Source organism: Aspergillus udagawae (genome assembly GCF_001078395.1).
Source record: "Aspergillus udagawae IFM 46973 DNA, scaffold_1, whole genome shotgun sequence".
Lineage (NCBI taxonomy): Eukaryota > Fungi > Ascomycota > Eurotiomycetes > Eurotiales > Aspergillaceae > Aspergillus > Aspergillus udagawae.
Window position 1 is genome coordinate 1,125,611 of NW_025091264.1, and position 20,518 is coordinate 1,146,128.

Consider the following 20,518-nt stretch of genomic DNA (forward strand, 5'->3'; position numbering starts at 1 on the left):
TCGTTTACACATATAATATTTCAGTCTTTTGTCGTGAATCAATTTCCTTCGTCTTTGCAGTATCACTGCGCCGGCACTGTTGTAATTGTCTATTAACTCCTTCTGTGGCTTGGGGAGCAAATGCGGAAGTCAGAAGTCATAGGTAGGTTTGACGTAGTAAACAACTTACTCTTGCCATGAAGCGGTGACATCGATAAGCTACCTGAGAATTCTTGTGCTCTTTTCTGTCGGATTATCAAGGGCAATTCCCTTAGTTGACATCGACAATAGCTGCCCCTGGCTCTAGGTCGCTTTCTGGCCTGAACATACCCCGCGTTGTCCCGAAGTGCTTCAATATCTACATCTACATCTTCATCCTTATGATTACGCAGAATCATGCCATGCTTTTTAAAAGCTTGTGTCAATTATTCGGAGCGGCGAAATTCGGTTGCTTTGCATCCATGTTATTCTAAGTTGTTCCTTTTAGCTTCTTGGGTTCTCCGAACAAAAGCAATTCCAAGGCTGAGCCCCATTAAATCTGTCTCCGTACCATCCTGACCGCTGGCCCCCATCGATAAGAGGAAGCATCTCAGCAATTTTTATCAACATTGTATTTTTACCTTCTCTCTCTTCGGCCGATCATCTACTGCAAGAAGACGTGCTTTTGGTTGAGAGAAGTGCAGAGATATGGACTACTCATTTTATTCCAATACTCAGTCACAGCAGCCATTCCCCGTCTACGATCTCCACGGACTACCAACACCCGATCAGAACAACCCAGCCTCTAATGGCGATGATCTCAATGATCCATTTACTTCTCTAGTTGTTTCCCTACGTTGCCACTTATGCTGATCTGGTACTAACCCTGTCCCATCCTAGAATTATCATTCATTCGATCCCTCCTTTCGCATTCAGAACCCCGCCGCCCCTTCGTCCTTTGTCCCTCCACCGCACTCTCCACCTGAATCCTTCTCCAAACACTCGGTTTCGAGCAATGATCTCCCCAATAGCCATGCGGAGCCTGGATCTGTCGAAGGCGGCGATGACCAACTCCAGCATCGGAGCAGCAGCGAGGAAAAGGACAATCTGACTCCAGCGCAAAGTAAGCGCAAGGCACAGAACCGAGCTGCGTATGTGATCCGTTCGTTCCTGTGAAAGTGTTATGGCTGCAATACATGCCCGCGCTAGCAGCATGCTGTGGAATAAGTGTGGCTAACATATCCCCGGATCGGTGCCTCCAGTCAGCGAGCGTTTCGCGAACGAAAGGAGCGTCATGTCCGCGAACTGGAAGAGAAAGTCAGCACGCTCGAGCAAGAATCCACCACCCTAGCCGCGGATAACGAACGGTTGAAGCGGGAACTGGCCAAGTACGCAACAGAGAATGAGATTTTACGGGCTACCACGGGCCAATTGGCGAGTTCGCAAGGCCGTCATCTGGACTCGGAGCCAACCGTCACAGGACCGATGAAGTACACCCCTACTGACTTTTACACGAATCTCGTACCGAAGGGGGAGCCGGCGCCTACGCATCGGGTGACGATCTGCGATAAGACGGGGGAGAGGCTCCTCGATGCCGGAGCGACCTGGGATCTTATCCAGGGGCATGAACTTTACAAGCAGGGTCTTGTGGATATCGGCGATGTCTCTAATCGATTGAAGGGGATGGCTCAGTGTAATGGACAGGGTCCGGCGTTCAGGGAAGGCCAGGTGCTCCGGGCCATTGAGGCGAGCGCTGCGGCTGGCCGCGATGAATTGATATGACCTTGGCAGAGGCGAATTTGGACCCAGTTATGATTTTGAAAATGTATTTTGGTGCGTTTGGAAGCTGATTATGGGAGGATACGGCGCTATATTGGGGTGTTATTTGGCGCAGGAATCGTGTCTGGGATCGGTATATGTCATCAATTGATCTTTCTCATTTATTTTCATCAATGCACACATGTGTGCTGCGCTGGTATAGCATACAAAGTAATGATTGCCGAGAACGCTAGCGTTTGACGTTGCGGTTGCACTATCGGACGACTGAATGGTTCACAATTTGAGATATAAATACTTGTATTCATGAAGGACTAACTGCGCTTTCCCCAGTCACCTATCCTTTGACATGAACTTAATGTCTCAATCCGTGAATGCAGGTGAGTTGATCAACAACCCCATTTGACCCGTATCATTCTCGGGTGTGTCCCATATTCAACGTATGTATCGTATGAGTGTAAAAAAGATCGACGAACCGTTATCGTATAATCAGCATGAAAATAGCAATCTTGTACTAGAATATAATTCGCAGTCATTGTTCTCTTAGTCCCAATCATCGTCGTAATCTTCGACGTTCGCACTCCTGATGTTTGATGCACGCTCCTCGTCGAACGAGTGAGATCTCTTCTTTAGACGGACATCGCTTTCTTTCAAGGCACCCAGATCCACTAGCATTCGCTCAAGGTCTGCGAGACGACGTCAGCCAACATCTATACAACACTAATATCAACAAACGCACCTTCAAGCTTAGTCTTGGGTCCATTGAGCTCCCGTAATGTGACAAGCTGCCTTCTAATCTCTCCGTCCTTGTATACCAGGATGGTCGGCGTATTCCGCTCCGGATACCCTTCAATGCACATATCGCCCCGGATCTCGCAGAATTTAATGTCGCCGTATTTCATAGCTAGTTGACGCCACAGATCGGATAGGATCCGCGACTCGGCGTTCCCGCTGGTGGATGTGAGGTGGACGAGCACGAAGGATTTGCTGGAGGCTTCAGTTACCTCGCGAGCGTAGTCGACTTTTTGTAATGGGTAGACTTGGTTGTAGATGCTGGTTTTTTGAAGGGTAGAGAGTTCGGCGAGACGCTTTTGGCTGGATTTGGTCAATACTTGAAAGCCTCAAAGCCCGCAGCTGGAACACCGGTATTCTCATAGTCGGCGACGTACCGGTATTGTTCGAGGAATGCATCGTCTTCTTCATCTTCGAGATCGTGCAGCTCATCTAGGTCTTTGTCTTCGAGTCTATTCTCGTATGCTTTTCGTTCGGCCTCTACGAGGGCCTCTTGGATCAATGGTTCAGGGTCCTGGGGCTTCTCGGGGATAATGCCATGCTTGCGGAGAATGTCATTCCTATGGTGGGGTGAGTGATTATCGGGGCTTTGGTGAGAGAATTGCAGAGATTGATTTGCCTACCATTCAGTGTCCTCGTTTGGGTTTACTTGGACTTCCATGATGAGAAGGAATAATTTGATCAGTCCTGAGAAATAGAAATCGCAAGTTTAGATAGATAATAGCTCCAATGAAATTGTTTGTTGAGGCTTCCAAGTTATTGGGACGATGCTATGATGCATGCCGCATGTTTGCTCTGTTTGCAGCATCAGCCACGGTGGCTAGAGCACCCACAGACGCGGAAGGCCACCTGGAGATTGTTCAATGGCATCGGGAGCTGCTTTGGTAACAACCTCTCCATTCATGCTCGATTCTCCCCTGGAACAGGGTCAGTAGTCTTGCCTTGAGATTGGACATTGCTCCTACTGGCCTGGTCTTTTGCTTTTCTCTCTTTTAACCTCACCTTTCGTGGATAATGAGGGCGCGTTAATCGTTTACACCGCCTGCACACCCAATTGCTACAGACACCCTTAATACTTACCCGCCCGTCCTTATTCCACTGTTGACACCGGCGTCACCTTTACCGGTAACCTACAAAAGAAGAGGGTATCAGAACGGATCTCTCCGCTGCTGTTGGATCAGCAGCTTCGTTCACCATGAGCTACGTCAAAAAGGATGAGGACGCTGATCAAGTCATGATCAAGCTTGATCGGACCTCCGTCTTCCAAGATGGTAAGGGGATTATCCGTTCCCCTGAAGATGTTACCAAACTACCATGCAATTAACTAATTATGTTCTTCCTTTTGCCGGTTGATAGCACGTCTCTTCAATTCCTCTCCAATTTCTCCACGAAGATGTCGAACCCTGTTGACCAAGATCGCTGTCCTCATGTTTACGGGGGAGCAATTCCCCACGAACGAAGCGACCACTCTATTCTTCGGCATTTCGAAACTGTTCCAGAACAAAGATCCTTCCCTGCGGCAAATGGTCTATCTTATTCTGAAAGAACTCGCGAATACAGCCGAGGATGTCATCATGTCCACAAGCATTATCATGAAGGACACCGCCGTCGGTAGCGACATCCTCTACAGAGCAAACGCCATTCGGGCTCTGTGCCGCATTATTGATGTGAGCATCATTCGTTGTACTACATTCCTTAAGCTTAGTAACTGATGCCATTTCTAAAGGCCACCACCGTGCAAGGTATCGAGCGATTGATCAAAACCGCTATTGTCGACAAGACGCCTTCTGTCTCCTCCGCCGCCCTGGTTTCTTCATACCACCTCCTTCCCATTGCGCGCGATGTCGTCCGTAGATGGCAGAGCGAGACGCAGGAAGCTGCATCTGCATCGAAGCAGTCGACCGGTTTCCTTGGCTTCGGCGGCAGCTCTTCGAGCCACGCTATCTCGCAATCCAACTTTATGACTCAATATCATGCCATTGGTCTCTTGTACCAGATGCGCTCGCATGATAGGATGGCATTAGTGAAGATGGTTCAACAGTATGGAGCAGCTGGTGTTGTGAAGAGCCCCGCCGCGCTGGTATTGTTGGTGCGGTTAGCGGCGAAGCTGGCCGAGGAGGATCCAGGCCTGAGGAAACCGATGATGCAGATGCTTGATGGCTGGCTCCGGCATAAACATGAGATGGTCAACTTCGAGGCGGCAAAGGCAATCTGCGATATGCGCGATGTTACCGATGCGGAAGCGTCCCAGGCTGTTCATGTTCTCCAGTTGTTCCTTTCGTCTCCTCGCGCCATTACCAAGTTTGCTGCCATTCGTATCCTCCACAACTTTGCGAGCTTCAAGCCTCATGTTGTCAATGTGTGCAACCCTGACATCGAATCTCTTATCTCCAACTCCAACCGTTCCATCGCCACTTTCGCCATCACAACACTGCTCAAGACTGGCAACGAGGCCAGTGTCGATCGCTTGATGAAGCAGATCTCTGGTTTTATGGCTGATATCACGGATGAGTTCAAGATCACTATTGTCGAAGCTATTCGGACTCTCTGCTTGAAGTTCCCCAGCAAACAGGCCGGTATGCTGGCGTTCCTCAGCGGCATACTCAGGGACGAGGGTGGGTATGAATTCAAGCGGAGCGTCGTTGAAAGCATGTTCGACCTGATTAAATTCGTTCCTGAGAGCAAAGAAGATGGTACGAACTTCCCAACCCTACTTCCTTTCCCTTTTAACCTGGTTGTTTGGCAACCCATCTAACAATAACTAGCCCTTGCCCACCTCTGCGAGTTTATCGAGGACTGTGAATTTACCAAATTGTCGGTCCGAATTCTTCACCTTCTCGGTGTAGAAGGGCCCAAGACATCTCATCCCACTAAGTACATTCGCTACATTTACAATAGAGTCGTCCTGGAGAATGCTATTGTACGAGCTGCCGCTGTCACGGCCCTGGCCAAGTTTGGCGTCGGACAGAAGGACCCTGAAGTGAAATCCAGTGTCTCCGTCCTTCTTACACGCTGCCTTGACGATACGGATGATGAGGTACGAGACCGAGCTGCTCTCAATCTTCGTCTTATGGCGGAAGAGGACGAGATGGCCGAACGATTTATCAAGAACGGTATGTATAAGTCGTCTTATTTCAACCTGGTATGTTCGTAACTTACATAACTAGATTCTATGTTTTCACTTTCTACGTTCGAACACCAGCTCGTCATGTACGTGACATCAACAAGCAAGGACACATTTGCCGCGGCTTTCGACATCTCCACGGTTCCTGTTGTCACACAAGAACAAGCATTGGCGGAAGAGAGAACCAAGAAGCTCACGACGGCAACTCCCACCCTCAAGGCTCCTTCTGCCGGCCCTCCCAAAGGCAAGGCCAACGGCGTCGCCGAGGCGGCAACCGCAGCGGCAACTCAGAAATATGCCGAGCAACTTATGCAGATTCCAGAGCTCAAGGCATACGGAACTTTACTCAAGTCCTCTGTGCCTGTAGAGCTTACTGAGAGCGAGACAGAATACGTGGTGACAGCCGTCAAGCATGTTTTCAAGGAGCACATTGTGGTGCAGTACGACATCAAGAACACTCTGCCCGATACGGTTCTTGAGGACGTAACGGTGGCCGCCACTCCTTCCGATGAAGAGGCCCTGGAAGAAGAGTTCACCGTGCCCGCTCCCAAGCTGGCTACAAATGAGCCTGGTATCGTATACGTCACCTTCAAGAAACTCGCCGGCGAACACAGCTTCCCTGTCACGTCATTTACAAATATCTTGAAATTTACCAGCAAGGAAGTCGACCCTACAACCGGCGAGCCGGAGGATAGCGGATATGAGGACGAGTATCAAGTCGAGGACTTGGAGCTTACTGGCAGCGACTATGTCATTCCCACGTTTGCCGGCAGCTTTGACCACGTCTGGGAGCAGACCGGTGCGAACGGAGAGGAAGTCAGCGAGACTCTACAGCTCAGTAACATGAAGAGCATTTCAGGTGCGTCTCGAATTCGACGTTTCAATGTTGATCCAACTCGATATACTGACTTGACTGCAGATGCCACCGAGCAATTGATCACTGCCCTTTCTCTCCAGCCTCTAGAAGGCTCAGATGTGGCCCTTAGCAACAGCACACATACGCTCAAGCTCTTCGGAAAGACTGTGTCAGGTGGTAGGGTTGCAGCTTTGATCAAGATGGCTTTCTCAAGCAAGACGGGTGTCACTACCAAGATCACCATCCGAGCGGAGGAGGAGGGTGTCGCTACTGCTGTCATGGCAGCTCTTGCTTAAGGTTGTATATTGTAATGGGTGCACGTTCCAGCAGGCCTGCACTAACGACGGATTCTGCATTTTCATGAGACCAGAGCCATTTCCTGCGTTTGTTCCTCTTTCCTTCAATTGCCTGTTTCTACCTATAATTGAGGGGTCCAGCTAGGTGGAATGATTACTTTTGTGTAGCTGCCAAAACCCGTTATCTACTTGGTTCCTACATATCTTTCCTTTTTCTTGACCCTTCTACCCCATATTCTCTATTTTGTCGTCTTCTGGACGTTGAGTGTCCTTGGTTTCCTCTCTCTCGTCGCGTTACCGTCCCAGGAGGGCAGCAGTATGACTCGGGCGCCCCTTACTTAGACCTTGAGTGTACTTAGTTGTTGAAGAAGCAAAATGGATCAAAAATGTTTCAAGTCCCCATTTTCTAACTGTCGACCAAACTGTGCTGTGCGATAAATTGTAGTTGTGAAAGAATTCGTTATGGTCAGCCCATTTTGATACCACACCTTAAGGAGTTTCTGCAGATGAAGCCATTCTTCAGAAATTCAGGGTCGACAGCTGTCCGCGAAGACCTCGCCACGATAAGACTGGCAGGACTCTAGATTGATCTCTTTCTGACCATGTTGTCTGACCAAACATCGTTGTTATCGTTCCAGAGTTAAGTTTGCCAGCGCTTTGAGCTTTTGTCCAATTTTGCTGCTCATCGGGAGAACGATATATAGTGTACGCGTCGAGAAATTCCCCATGAATAACCCTGCATCCCCACTTATAAAAGGAAACTTTATCTGAATGAGCTTCAGTGGATTGATGATTCAAGCGTCGGAAAATCTTACATAGCATAAATTCTGGGCTTGTCAGCCGATACATGGTAAACGGGCCATGCCTTTTGACAGTACATTATTGATACATTCATTCTGGCTGTGGAGCAACTGTGTCTAAAGAATATGACGTAGTCAAAAGGTAAAAAAACGTGCTGTAAGTTCACACTGGTGAAAGTCACTTTTGTCATCATGGAGGTAACTGTGTACCGAGGTCATAAGTCATTATCATGAATCGTCCGCGGGATGTACAAGCAATCTCATAGAATCAGAGAGCCGTGCCAGTCACATGTAATATACCCCGACTTCAGTTTCGTCGACGGCGGTCGGCGCACCTTGTTCAGCTCTCCGCCTAGCATGTTTATAAAGGACATCGTCAACTTCTTCGTCTTCGACAATGCGCTCGTCGGTGCAGAATATATCCGAAAATCCGATGGAGCGGACGTTACTCAGACCTTTGTCCAGCGCCATGATTAAGGATGATGTTTCAAAATGGAGTACTGGGTCCAAATTGGGCATGTCGAACTCGAGCACTTCAAGAGCCAAGGGAGGGGACAGGAAGTATAGGACATCGAAGAACGTCTCATCTACCATATCGCCGGGAACACTCAGAAATGTCAGGCCGGGTAGGAACGCCGTCACAGCGTTGATAGACCCAGGCTCAAGCCTACGATTTGCATAGGATATTGTAAGGTGTTTTAGGGTCTCGCTCAGCTGCGGACTACTGAGCAAGCAGGCAATGCTCGTCACCGACAAATCCGTGCAATTCTTCAAAGTCAGGCTGGTGAGAGCAGGCGGCCAGGAAAATGAGGGGATCGTGGTGGCTGAGAATTGACCGCTCAGTTGCAGTTTATGAAGGAGGGGAGGCCATTCTGTTCGTGATGAGTCGGGAACATCGAGATTGGTTGAGCGGGGAAGTCGAAGGGTACGCAGTCGCGGCAGCCGACTGAACGCTTTCTTGAGATTGGGGAAGGGGATCGGATCCGCAACCAGAGAGAGATCAAGATGGCGGAGATTCGTGCATTTTGACAGAGCAGGAAGGCTGTTGACACTGTAACTCATGTTAGAAAATGTCAATCACTGTCTGGAAAAGAGGCGGCAAATTTCGATTGATGGAGGCACGAAAGCTTTGTAATGAGAAGAAAACCGGCAAGTCCAAACAAGAGAGTCAATACTTACGCAAACGACACTCTTGGAGCCACGAAAACTTCTAGGTTCTCCTTGACTCGGCCAAGCAGTCTAGCAGTCACACTGTTGGAGCTATGGTGCACCAGGCGACTGAGATCCAGGCGGCGGACAAAACTTCCCAGATTCAATTTATTCCTCCGTACACCGACTCCTGAACAAGTTGATACAAACTGCTGGAAAGAGTTTCCGATATGTAGCCGGGGCTTTTCATACAGAAAGGAGACGGCTGCGGAGTACCACTGACGCGATACTAAGCAGCATGCGTATAGCGCCTCTTGACGATGGGCATCATCTGCAGCCACAAACCGGACAATTTGCACAACGACTTCAGTAGGAAGATAGATTTGGCGAGTAGAGTGCATGTGGGGCGTATAAGATGCAGAATGCCATGATACTGGCGCAGAATAGAGAGGCACTCAAAACGAAAAGCCGTGTAGAGAGTAGAGGGGCCGTTGATGTTTGTCCGATAAGAGATTAAATAACCGGGGAATGATCTCATGGTTGTCGGTCCGCTTCCCGCTGTTATTGCTACTCCGCTTTATCTCCCCATCTCTGAGTCAATTCACTTTCTACACTCAATTGCACCGTTGTCAATATATATTTATATGCGTATATTGCTGATACAGAGCATACACATCTTCTACTTAGCTACGTTCGCTTAGAATGAGACCGCAACCTCTTTGGCGCTCTCTTGGACGATTGCAGAGCGCATACTCTTACTCTTGTCGCAAAGCCATCCACACTGCCACTTCAACATCTCAGATTCCAGACTTTGCATTCGCATTTGAGTAAGTTTGAGAGCATCGTAATTTTTGAATACCATCGCTAACCACATTGTGACCTAGCATCGATGGTGTACTCCTCCGGTCGTCTAAGCCCATCCCCGGTGCGGCCGAGTCACTAGCATTTCTCAAGGGCCAAGGAATTCCATTCATCCTCCTGACAAACGGGGGTGGGAAACATGAAACAGAGCGAGTAGCGGAGATCAGTGAGAAGCTCAAGGTACCCTTGGACTCCTCGGTCATCATTCAAAGCCATTCTCCTTTTGCAGAGCTTGTGAAGGGGCCTGATGAACACAGCTGCTTGGAGAACAAATGCGTGCTAGTTGTCGGAGGTGAAGGCGATGGCTGTCGTCGGGTTGCGGAGCAGTATGGCTTCAAGAATGTGCTGACTCCTGGCGATATTTTCATGGCCAATCCATCCATTTGGCCGTTCTCCAAAGTCTTCAAAGACTACTATGAGAAATTTGCGAGGCCGATACCGAACCCGCTGGACCCTCGAGATCCCACCAAGGGATTGAAGATTGATGCCATCTTCGTGTTCAATGACCCCCGCGACTGGGGTTTGGACGCTCATGTGATTATCGACCTTCTACTGTCATCGCAGGGTGTACTGGGTACACTATCGGACAAGAATGGGCGAACGGATCTCCCAAACAAGGGATACTTGCAAGACGGCCAGCCTCATCTGTACTTTTCAAACCCCGATTTGTGGTGGGCGGCTGCTTACCATTTACCACGTCTGGGCCAGGGAGGTTTTCGCGAGGCCTTGGAAGGCACGTGGGCCGCGATCACCGGAGGGCCAAGCAAAGGCGTCGAGCTGAAAAAGACGATCATCGGGAAGCCATACCAAGGAACGTATGAGTTCGCGGAGCGACAACTGCTGCGTAATCGCACAAGGATCTTTGGAACGGATGGTACTAAACCATTACGGAACGTTTATATGGTTGGGGACAACCCAGAGTCCGATATCCGAGGCGCCAACAGCTACCGCAGCGGAAATGGCAGCAACTGGCACTCAATTCTCGTGCGCACTGGCGTCTACAGAGGAGGAGAACCCTCTTGGACTCCAAAAGTTATCGTTGACGATGTACAGAAGGCCGTGGAATGGGGAATAAAGTCTTCTGGGTGGAAAGTCACCAAATGAAAGACTAGATCAACTGGATGGTTCATTTTCTATAGAACTGTGTGCATTATGGAATATTCGAGTCGAAGCAAGCATATATAGTGTTGGCAGACCTGCGTTATAATAGGTCAATATCTGAGATACCACAAACTTTTTGTACTAAATTTGCTCTCTGGCGATGAAGCGTTATCCCAGAGCTTAAGTATATTTCGTTCAGTCTGTTTTACCTAGCCATAGATAACCGTACAATATGATACCTGAGGCACCGAGGCACAACCACGTGCCTCAAAGGTGAGCCCCTCCTAGGGCTTAGGGCTAGGATGATTTGGCGGGGTGAGTCGGAGCATCTCATTGACTCATGAGCTTGAGAGAGTCATAACGACACCCACCTCCCCCGATTCAGTCTGCAAACTCCGTGAAACACCAGCGACCATGGCGGACTCCGAATTGCCCGTTCGCCCCAAGCCCGAGGAAACCCCCGCGGCCGCCCCCGCCGAAGGAGCTGAAAAGGGTCCCAGCAAGAGTGCCTTGAAGAAGGCGGCAAAGGAAAAGGCCAAGGCCGAGAAGGCTGCGGCTCGTGCGGCCCAGGAGAAGGCTCAAGCTGCTGCTGCTGAAGCCAACGATACCGCCAAGGGCCTGTACGGCCAACTCCCCGAATCCGAAGATGTCGTTCCTTCCACGAAGTTCTCCGAGCTCGGCAACGACCACTATGAGAAGGAGGTCACCGTGGTGGCTCGTGTGGACAATGCCCGTGTTCAAAGTGCTAAACTTGCTTTCCTGATGTTGAGGCAGCAGGGAAAGAAGGTGCAGGCTGTCATTGCGGCTGCGGAGCCCATCTCGAGACAGATGGTCAAGTATACGGGCGGGTTGAACGTCAACTCCATCGTCCAGGTTACCGGTATCGTCAAGAAGCCTGCCATCCCTATCTCCTCGGCTACCCTTAGCAACCTTGAAATTCACATTCAGAAAGTCTACATGATCTCAGAGGCCGCCCAGATGCTTCCTATGCAGGTTAAGGATGCCGAGAGACCGCCGCCAGAGACGACTGAGGAGGGCAATCTGGTCGACGCAGAGGGCGCTCCTATTGTGACTCTTAAGACTCGTCTGGACAACCGTGTTCTTGATCTACAAACAGAAACTAGCCAGGCCATTACTTGGATTTCGAGTGGTGTTGCAGAGCTGTTTGCAGAGTACATGATCAAGAGCGGATCGAGGTGGATTTTCTCTCCCAAGTTAGTTGGTGCCGCCACAGAGGGTGGCAGCAATGTGTTTGAGGTCAAGTACTTCAAGCGCAACGCCTACTTGGCGCAGAGCCCCCAGCTGTACAAGCAGATGTGCATTGCGGGTGACATGGAGAGCGTCTTCGAGATTGCTCCTGTCTTCCGTGCTGAGGAGAGCAACACTCACAGACATCTGACCGAGGTATGCTAATCAATCGGTTTTGTTTTGAAAATCGATCGATACTAATCAATCTCCAGTTCGCCGGTCTCGATTTCGAAAAGACATTCCGCAGCCACTACCACGAGGTCTTAGAGTTTGCCGAGAACCTCCTCGTCTTCATTCTCACCCAACTCAAGGAGCGTTACCAGGACCAGATTGCCATTATTCAGAAGTCGTACCCCAAGGCTGGCGACTTCAAGCTTCCCAAGGATGGCAAGGCGCTGAGACTCAACTACATGGACGGTGTCGCTCTGCTCAAGGAAGCCGGTGTCGATGTTTCTGAGCAGGAGCGTTTCGAGAACGATTTGACCACCGCGATGGAGAAGCAGCTGGGTCAGATCATCCGCGACAAGTACGACACTGATTTCTACGTGCTGGACAAGTTCCCTATGGCCGTCCGGCCTTTCTACACAAAGTCCTGTCCCCAGGACCCCAGGTTCTCCAACTCTTATGATTTCTTCATGCGTGGCGAGGAGATCATGTCCGGAGCGCAGCGTATCAATGACATCAAGGAACTCGAGGAGTCGATGATCGCCAAAGGCCTCGATCCCAAGCACGAGGGCTTCGAAGATTACCTGGCTGCTTTCCGCCAGGGCTGTCCTCCCCACGCCGGTGGTGGTTTGGGCCTGAACCGTATCGTCATGTTCTTCCTGGGCCTGCCTAATGTCCGTTTGGCAAGTCTGTTCCCTCGTGACCCCCAGCGCCTGCGCCCTTAAGCATTTAGTTAGCTAGCGACGACATTACATACCCGTATGAACAAAATTATAATGGAAAACATGAGACTGGATAAGCTGCATAATCATATTCAGGGACTATCTCGGATCAGACTGTCTTCGTAGCGTTCTTTCAGTGGAGGCCATTTTGGTTGCCAAGGGCCCCAAGGCATCGATTGAGCTGCCCTTTTAAGAGGTGGCCCAAGCTCCCGAGGCTGGAACTTTTTTGGTTCGGAGAATCATGGATCCTGTCAGCATCAGAACAACTACGCTCTGAAACGCGAACCCACATTCAAATCATGCCGGAGAAGCGGAAACCACGTACATCTGCCTCTGGTTCATCTCCTTACTCGAAGCGTTCCCGTCCATCGTATGCAGAAGAGGATGATGCCGACGAGATGACGCCCGCCGTGACGCCCTACGAACGCCCTCGCAACCACCCGGTGTATGGGCAAAAGAGCGCCTTTCCTGGCTTGGACGTCGACGTGGAGGATGAGCTGTTCTACGGCGAAGCAGAGGATGGAATGGAGTATCTTCGCATGGTCCGGTAAGCCTTTTCCCTTGCGGAGCCTCGTTAATTTAATTCCTGTTCTCTGCTTGCTAAATGTCTACATGTCATTTGCCCCATGTATAGTTCTCACTTGCGACGAGCATTTGGTGGTTTCGAAAGCTAATCGCCGGCCAATGACTCTTTCATGAGAGTACAGATCCGAAGCTAACTCTCTGCCTTTCCTGTTTACCGCGCCCAAACCTGCGAAGACGCCAACGGAGAAGACAAACGATGCGATCACAGAAGATCAAGAGCCCGAACCAGCATCTGCGCTATTGCGCGACGGTATCTTTGCAGACGGCGTCTACATGGCCGCTCCTGCCGAACAGGAAATCGCACAAGCAGCTACGGGACCACAGGAAAACGAATACTCCGCTGCGCAGTCGAGCTACTACAATCTCCTCCACCATCGCTTTCTCCTTCTCCGATCCATCTTAAAATGCACGCCACCATCGAGCGCGATTGCTGCACTGGACGATTCGCATCCAATCAGTTTCCCCCGACATTCGAAGGCTGCCCGCAAGGAGTGGCGACGGCTTCTGTTAGCGGTAGACCCGCAGACAGTTCAGCTGGCCTGTATGGATATGGACAGCGTACTGGGTGTGCTGGGAATAATGGCCAGGCTGATGTCCGAGAATGTCAGAAGCGGGGATGCGGAACGAGTCAGACGGATTGGAGCCTGGGCTTGGGGACTGTTGGGCAAGTGCCGCGATGTTGGACAACTGGGGACTGAAGAAGTGGGCGATATTCGAGATTTGGGCAAACGGGCTGTGAAGATATTGCATAAGATGAGGGAGGAGGACGAGAAGACCAAGGCTGCCCGACGAGATGGTGATCTGTCGAATGAGGAATCGGATGATGACGAGATTCCGGAAGACGACCACGGACATCCCGAGGATGCTCAAGAAAATGATCTCGCCGCTGACCAGACTGACCATGAAATGCAAGATGCGGCAAGGGAGCCGCCTGCAGAAGACCTCGACGCAGCCAAAGCGCGTCTTCAAGCGATGCTGCAGGGCAATGAAAATGAAACAACGCGTGAACCCGACAGATCGGCCAATCTCGACGTCTCCAATGACGCTGAAGAGAGCCCAAAAGACAATGTTATTGAAGTAGCGATGCAGACCCGTGCTATGCTCGACATGATTATCACGGTTGTCGGCGAGTACTTTGGGCAAAGGGATCTTCTCAAGGAGCGGGAAATGTGGATTGATTCCTCATCGCCTGCCACATAGTGTGATCTCTACATAATGTCGTATTTTGAAACACTTCCAAGCAGCCTTCTACCCCAGGCAATTCCAAGATACCCAATTTGACATTTGTGATAGTTCCAGTTAGAGTGAAGACTGAGGACCATGCAACAGTCTTCTGTTACCTACTGCAAAGTGTAGAAAATTGATATTTACGAACTAAGTAAATAAAATGTATCCATCTGCTCCAAAAAGGGTACATACAATGGAGGTTAAGGAATATCCTGACATCTGTCTGCTGGTGCCTGCTTTTGCATGTGCTCTGGACGAATGACTCTTTGCGTCATTGTTTAGGCTGCGCGCCCCAACCAACTCTTATCTCCGTCCGTCATTCATCCATCCAACACTCATGCCTCTCCTCATCGCCTCAATCCCATCGAATACTGAAGAGGGTTATTTTGTACTCTCGTGCTGATGAAGAGAGGTACATAGATGAAGACAGGTACATAACTAATTACCTACACCTCCGGAAAAGGCGCCGCCATGGCTCCAAACGTCGAGATCTCCATCCCAACCGCTACCAGCTCTCACACCTCACCCCCCTACACAATCTACAATATCACCCTCCGCCTCCCCCTGCGCTCCTTCGCCATCTCCAAGCGCTACTCCGATTTTGTCGCCTTCCACACCTCCCTGCTGAATCAAACCAACGCCCCGCCACCAGCCCCCCTACCCGGCAAACACTGGTTCTCCAACACCGTCTCAAACCCAACCCTCCGGGAAGAACGCCGGCAGGGCCTCGAATCGTACCTCCGCGCCATCAACGAAGCAGACGACCCCCGATGGCGCAACTCTAGCGCCTGGCGCGCGTTCCTGAACCTCCCCAGTTCCGCCGTCGGCAACGGCAGCACCACAACCTCCGCCCAGCTGCATGCGGCCATCACAGAGCCCGGCGCGGTGGGCACCCAGAGCGTAATTACGGACCCGACGCTGTGGCTTGACTGCTACCGCGACATGAAGGCGCATCTGCATGATGCACGGCTCCATCTCACAAGACGGGACCAGGAGACGACGCCGCAGAAACAGCATGAGAGTTCTGCGCGGGCGAAGAGCAGTCTTGTACGGGCCGGAAGTCTGATCGGGGCGTTGGAGGACGGGCTGAAGAATCTCGGGGAAGCGAATGCGGATGCGAGATCCGTTGCGTCCGGGAAGAGGGGTGCTTGGGGGAGCGGGAATGCGCTGGGCGAAGGTGAGATTCGACGGAGGAAAGACTTGCTGGTCAATGCGAGGAAGGAGAAGAATGGGTTGGAGGATTTGTTGAACGCGATGGCTGCTAAGAGTAGGATTGACAATGCGGTTGCGTCAATACAAGACAAGGAGGCGTTGGTTGGGTCTGCGAGCCGCAAGCCTGCTCGTTCGGGGAGGGTGCTGGGCAAGGAGACGGAGCGAACTCGCGAGCTGGATAATCAGGGTGTTTTACAGTTGCAGAAGCAGACGATGGAGGATCAAGATATGAGTATCGAGGAGTTGAGGAAGATTGTACAACGCCAGAAGGAACTGGGGATTGCTATCAATGCCGAGTTGGAGATTCAGAATGAACTTCTGAAGCTTACGGATGAAGATACGGACAGGTATGTATCAACCCTGGTTCCAGCCTTAATAGCCCATTTTAACGTCTGTCGCCTAAAGGTTACAAAAGAAGATCGAAATCGGGAAGAAGAGAGTTGGCAAAATATCTTAATTTGGCGTCTCACGGGCACTTCCGCTTCTACACAGTTCTATTCACTGTTTTTGAACCATTTAGAGGAGCGACTTGCATGTTATTTTTGGCAGTTGAGCGGGCTATCTCTTTGTACTGTCTCTAATCTACTCTGGCGGCGGCACCGTCTGAAAGCTCGTCAAATTGGTATCTATTGTCACTCTTTCCCGTCATTGCTAGCTAATACATCCTGCATCAAGATTTGTCAGATTGGGCCGACAAGAACTAGTTGTCATAGAACGTCAGTTTATGCTTCCGGAACTCAATGATATCGAACACTCACCTCTTTCGCCTGTTCCTCAGTAATATCTGATTGATCAGATTCACGCTGGCTAATCAGCCCCAGCTTACTGCGGCGAAGTAACCACCAAAGTTCTCGCCGATCGCCACCGAGTTCCTCCTTTAACAACTTATCTTTCAGCTGCCTTAGAAAGTCATTGTATAACGCGGGCTCCTCGAACGAAATAAGCTCATCCCGCATTACTCCCATCTCCTCGGTGACCCTGTCATAGTTTGCATCACCAAGACTATTCTTGATCTGATCCTCAATAATTGACGTCATCTGCTTTACGGCATCTTTGATCGTCTCGATCGTTTCTGCCTGTGCCAGAGTCTGTTTGAACTCGGGGATCGCATTGGTGGGAGAGATTCTGGCGCGTTTCTCTTGGTGGAGTAAGGCATCAACGTCGAGACCAGAAAGCGGTTTCTCGCTCTCACGAACACGCTTGCGTCCTTTGACCTTGGGTGGTACTAGAAAATGGTTAGCAAGTGGTGACACCTGCCGAGGGAGACTGCTTGGAGCGAACCTTTCTTGACATCGGCGGCCGCCATAAGCTTTTGTAGATAAGGTTCTGATTTCTCTACCAGGTCTTGTGGCGGCAGAGAAAGCTTGGTTAGATGCTTTGAGGGCGGAGGCACTGGGTCATTTGGGTGTGTAGCACGGTAACGGATCGCAGAATCAATGCGATGCAATACCGGCGAAAATGAGTCGTCGATGGGAATGCCCTCTACCGGATTTCTGGTGGCATATTAGCGGGAGAGCACAGACTAGTACTAATCGATGGACTCACCCGTCCTCGTCGGTATCAACAAGGTCCATGCTATCCACATATTCACTCATTGCATCAAGCAAATCCTTGTTCGGCAGATTTCGATGCTCGGTTACTACTTTGCCAGAGACAGTGATCACCTTGTCCAGAGGAGGGAAACGATACGTTCTGACATCTTCGGCGAATGGTAGCTGGACCTCGAGGAGGCACTCATAGTCGGGTTCAATTGAAGGAGCAAGCAACACCATGACAGGAGGCTTGTTCTCTTTGACCACCAAGCGAGCAACGGCGTAGCACTCCAGTTCAAAGAGAGCATGAATGAAGGACGATAGTGCCAGTGAGGCTTTATCATTGCCACGTTGCCCGATGATAATATTGGTTGTCGACATGTGCATATAGCGATCATACTAGTAGATTAGACCATAAGTTCCTGTTTTCCACGTGCAAATCAGAGGAGCTAAACTCACTTTGTCAGTTTGTATGAACCCAACCAGTTCCAATGCTGCGTACGTTTCGAGAGTTGTGATGTTCTCATCTGTCTCGCTGATATGTACTGCCGTCCGTCCGTATTCGTACCCCTTGGCCAGTTCCTCCCGCTCCACGTCAATTTTACCGCCAGGAGCATTCTCATCAGGGACCTCGTATGTTCTCAGGTTCCTGACGCTTGTGAGAGAGCCACCCTCCAGAGGGGACTTTGGTGCTTCAGACGATTTGCCTTGCTCTTCTTCGGCTCCCACGTCTGAGCGTGGCACGAAGCTACTTGCGCTTGGAGGCTTTGCCACATATGTCCGATAGTACCGTTCGACCGGAATTCGAAGAGCAGTGTCATACTCCTCTGGGTTACCTAGTTGTAGGAATCCTTTGAAAGTCGCTACCGTTCTAACCTTCTTGACCCGCGGAATGTCCATCTCTGAAACAGCTTGTTCCAGCGTTCCATATGCGCCGTCACAATCTTCAACAAGTCCGCGGAGAAGAGCCTCGTTCTCGGCCTATGATTGTCTGTGAGAAAGATCATTCCTGGTAGCACGATAAGTCTTTACCTTCTGCGGATCCTTTCCCTCCTCTTTGAAGCCATACTCGGGGTCGTCAAAGTCAGTGCCTCTGGATATAGTTAGCACATTGCCTCGTGCCTTCTGCCGGTATTACTGACAAAACAACCAACTCGATGTTATCTTCCTTGATTTTCTTCGTTATCTGGTCGAGATCCTCATTGCTCATCCATCCCAGACCGTTTGTGACCAGCACGATTCTCCGTTTATACTTCAATTTTTTGCAATATGTGACGATCATTTGGATAGCCAAAATGATGGCGGAAACAGCTTGAAAGAGTCAGAATACTTCCCATATCTTGGGTAACAAAAATATGAGAAGGTTGTTTACCATCTCCCTTATCAGTCTTGCTCGGCTTGATTAATGCATCCAATCTTCGGATATCTGGCATAAGAAATCTGGTACATTAGATGAGGAGTAAATGAAGCCTGCATATAGAAAAGACGTACTGCTGAATTTCAGAAAGCACGGATATGTGTTTAAAATGGGGATCATCATCAAGCTCGTTGGAGGTTCCTGTTCTATGTTAGTAAAGAACAGAGTCGGAACTTCTTGATCTATTGGTCTCACCGTCTGTCTTCAGCCCAATAACACCGATTGTGGCTGTTTTGCGACCTGTGGCTACCTAATTACCCACAATTAGCAGCAAATTCATAACATCTCATGCTTAATAGTATCCTCACAGTTGCTGTGATGCGATCCCAAACATATTGCATGGCCCATTCAAGATCCGTCACTGGTCGGCCATTGCGCTTCTCCCCCATGGATCTCCCTACATCCACGATATAGACTGTTGCTTCCTTTTCCGCCATGATCTCAAGATGCTCTAGAAGAGAAATTGAGTCAGGAGATGATGGAATAGAGGGCCATATAAAGGTTGGTCATTATATGGATAGACAAACACGACACTCCAGGCAGACGCGCGATACTTCCCGATTAGGGCGTTAGGCCGAACGCGAAGGCACATGACATCATTAATTGAAAGGTGCGTCGATATTGTACATAGTGAGTGTACTTACTTTAGCACCAATAAAGGCCGTTGCAACAATTATCTTTCAACGGACAGAGTGCGTTGAAATATGTTCCGACATTCCCTAGCTCTCCACATCCGACAACCATCTGACCCCGTCCCATCGTCTTCTCTGCATCAAAAGATCCCAGCTCGTCCCTTGACCGATTATAAAGTGTATCATTGATTGTTGGACAGGCAATATGACTGATCCTCGTCCCTACCATCTGCTCAGGTACGGAATCCTGGTTATGAGGATGTGAACACGTCGCTAACGTCTGTCCCAAGCTACGGGACCCTATTGGGTGTGCAAGTGTTCCAGGTAAACCTCATTCTGCCAGCTAGATATCCGCTACGCTGTTAACATCAGAGCGTAACAGACATTTATTGGGGGCGTCATTGCTTTCCGAGTGCTCCCTCGTCCTCAGTTCTCAACGTTGCAGACTGCGATATTCCCCGTGTACTTCACGCTGCAGTCCGCACTTCCCGTAGTTGTCGCCTTGACTTCTAGCAAAGGTGGCCAGCTCAATGGCATTTCCGGACTTCTTGCTCCTGAGAATCGATTTGGAACACTCCTGCCTCTCGCAACTGTTGCAGTGAGTGGCCTGATCAATCAGGTCATCCTGCGCCCACTCACTGTCAGGACGATGAACGAGAGGAAACATCAGGGTATGCTTGCGGGCCCTCATCCCATCGTACTTACTGGCTGCTAAATTTCTGCAGAAACTCGTGATGGCAAGAAGAGCTACGACCCTGCACCCCACTCAAAGGAGATGGTGGCTCTAAACAAGAAATTCGGAAGACTTCATGGCCTGTCAAGTTTGATCAACATGGTCAGCCTTGCTGCTACGATTTATTACGGTGCAGTGCTTAGCAAGCGCTTGTCTTGAAGAGCTCTCTGAGTGGAACTTCTCTGTTGATCGCTAACCTCAGGACTGCTTACTGTTTATCAGACTCTTCCTTTATGTTCTTAACGCTCTGTATATATCGTTCCAACAAGTTGACCATACATCGGCCCGTCTTCAAACTTAAGAAAAACTCTTTAGATACCTCGTTTTCTGTT

At 50.0% G+C, this 20,518-nt stretch overlaps 10 protein-coding genes across 10 annotated transcripts; 7 read left to right on the forward strand and 3 right to left on the reverse strand.

The window, feature by feature from the left end:
- Nucleotides 1–666: 666 nt before the first annotated feature.
- On the forward strand, nt 667–1,740 carry rsmA (putative bZIP transcription factor (Fcr3); the record flags this gene model as incomplete). The annotated part of the gene is made up of 3 exons (XM_043285892.1): nt 667–801; nt 859–1,109; nt 1,221–1,740. 3 exons carry the CDS (start codon nt 667–669, stop codon nt 1,738–1,740), a joined length of 906 nt encoding a protein of 301 aa, XP_043141827.1.
- Nucleotides 1,741–2,277: 537 nt separating this feature from the next.
- On the reverse strand, nt 2,278–3,187 carry Aud_000380 (phosducin family protein; the record flags this gene model as incomplete). Its single annotated transcript, XM_043285893.1, has 4 exons — nt 2,278–2,420; nt 2,474–2,829; nt 2,904–3,086; nt 3,150–3,187. 4 exons carry the CDS (start codon nt 3,185–3,187, stop codon nt 2,278–2,280), a joined length of 720 nt encoding a protein of 239 aa, XP_043141828.1.
- A 534-nt stretch (nt 3,188–3,721) lies between these two features.
- On the forward strand, nt 3,722–6,802 carry Aud_000381 (coatomer subunit gamma; the record flags this gene model as incomplete). Its single annotated transcript, XM_043285894.1, has 6 exons — nt 3,722–3,797; nt 3,883–4,193; nt 4,253–5,219; nt 5,292–5,639; nt 5,694–6,509; nt 6,570–6,802. 6 exons carry the CDS (start codon nt 3,722–3,724, stop codon nt 6,800–6,802), a joined length of 2,751 nt encoding a protein of 916 aa, XP_043141829.1.
- A 1,085-nt stretch (nt 6,803–7,887) lies between these two features.
- Nucleotides 7,888–9,152, reverse strand: Aud_000382 (F-box domain protein; the record flags this gene model as incomplete). Its single annotated transcript, XM_043285895.1, has 2 exons — nt 7,888–8,653; nt 8,782–9,152. The coding sequence occupies 2 exons, from the start codon at nt 9,150–9,152 to the stop codon at nt 7,888–7,890; spliced, it is 1,137 nt and encodes a 378-aa protein (XP_043141830.1).
- Nucleotides 9,153–9,453: 301 nt separating this feature from the next.
- On the forward strand, nt 9,454–10,716 carry Aud_000383 (putative HAD superfamily hydrolase; the record flags this gene model as incomplete). The annotated part of the gene is made up of 2 exons (XM_043285896.1): nt 9,454–9,578; nt 9,636–10,716. The coding sequence occupies 2 exons, from the start codon at nt 9,454–9,456 to the stop codon at nt 10,714–10,716; spliced, it is 1,206 nt and encodes a 401-aa protein (XP_043141831.1).
- A 411-nt stretch (nt 10,717–11,127) lies between these two features.
- Nucleotides 11,128–12,851, forward strand: dps1 (putative aspartyl-tRNA synthetase Dps1; the record flags this gene model as incomplete). The annotated part of the gene is made up of 2 exons (XM_043285897.1): nt 11,128–12,117; nt 12,174–12,851. 2 exons carry the CDS (start codon nt 11,128–11,130, stop codon nt 12,849–12,851), a joined length of 1,668 nt encoding a protein of 555 aa, XP_043141832.1.
- A 296-nt stretch (nt 12,852–13,147) lies between these two features.
- Aud_000385 (SIP1 domain-containing protein) lies at nt 13,148–14,633 on the forward strand (the record flags this gene model as incomplete). Its single annotated transcript, XM_043285898.1, has 2 exons — nt 13,148–13,395; nt 13,556–14,633. The coding sequence occupies 2 exons, from the start codon at nt 13,148–13,150 to the stop codon at nt 14,631–14,633; spliced, it is 1,326 nt and encodes a 441-aa protein (XP_043141833.1).
- Nucleotides 14,634–15,131: 498 nt separating this feature from the next.
- Nucleotides 15,132–16,329, forward strand: Aud_000386 (Qc-SNARE protein; the record flags this gene model as incomplete). The annotated part of the gene is made up of 2 exons (XM_043285899.1): nt 15,132–16,219; nt 16,278–16,329. The coding sequence occupies 2 exons, from the start codon at nt 15,132–15,134 to the stop codon at nt 16,327–16,329; spliced, it is 1,140 nt and encodes a 379-aa protein (XP_043141834.1).
- A 280-nt stretch (nt 16,330–16,609) lies between these two features.
- Aud_000387 (ATP-dependent DNA helicase 2 subunit KU80) lies at nt 16,610–19,258 on the reverse strand (the record flags this gene model as incomplete). Its single annotated transcript, XM_043285900.1, has 10 exons — nt 16,610–17,097; nt 17,154–17,365; nt 17,418–17,803; nt 17,864–18,385; nt 18,437–18,497; nt 18,547–18,715; nt 18,777–18,844; nt 18,896–18,962; nt 19,017–19,071; nt 19,130–19,258. 10 exons carry the CDS (start codon nt 19,256–19,258, stop codon nt 16,610–16,612), a joined length of 2,157 nt encoding a protein of 718 aa, XP_043141835.1.
- A 400-nt stretch (nt 19,259–19,658) lies between these two features.
- Aud_000388 (DUF4149 domain-containing protein) lies at nt 19,659–20,345 on the forward strand (the record flags this gene model as incomplete). The annotated part of the gene is made up of 4 exons (XM_043285901.1): nt 19,659–19,690; nt 19,744–19,777; nt 19,836–20,124; nt 20,179–20,345. 4 exons carry the CDS (start codon nt 19,659–19,661, stop codon nt 20,343–20,345), a joined length of 522 nt encoding a protein of 173 aa, XP_043141836.1.
- Nucleotides 20,346–20,518: the final 173 nt, after the last annotated feature.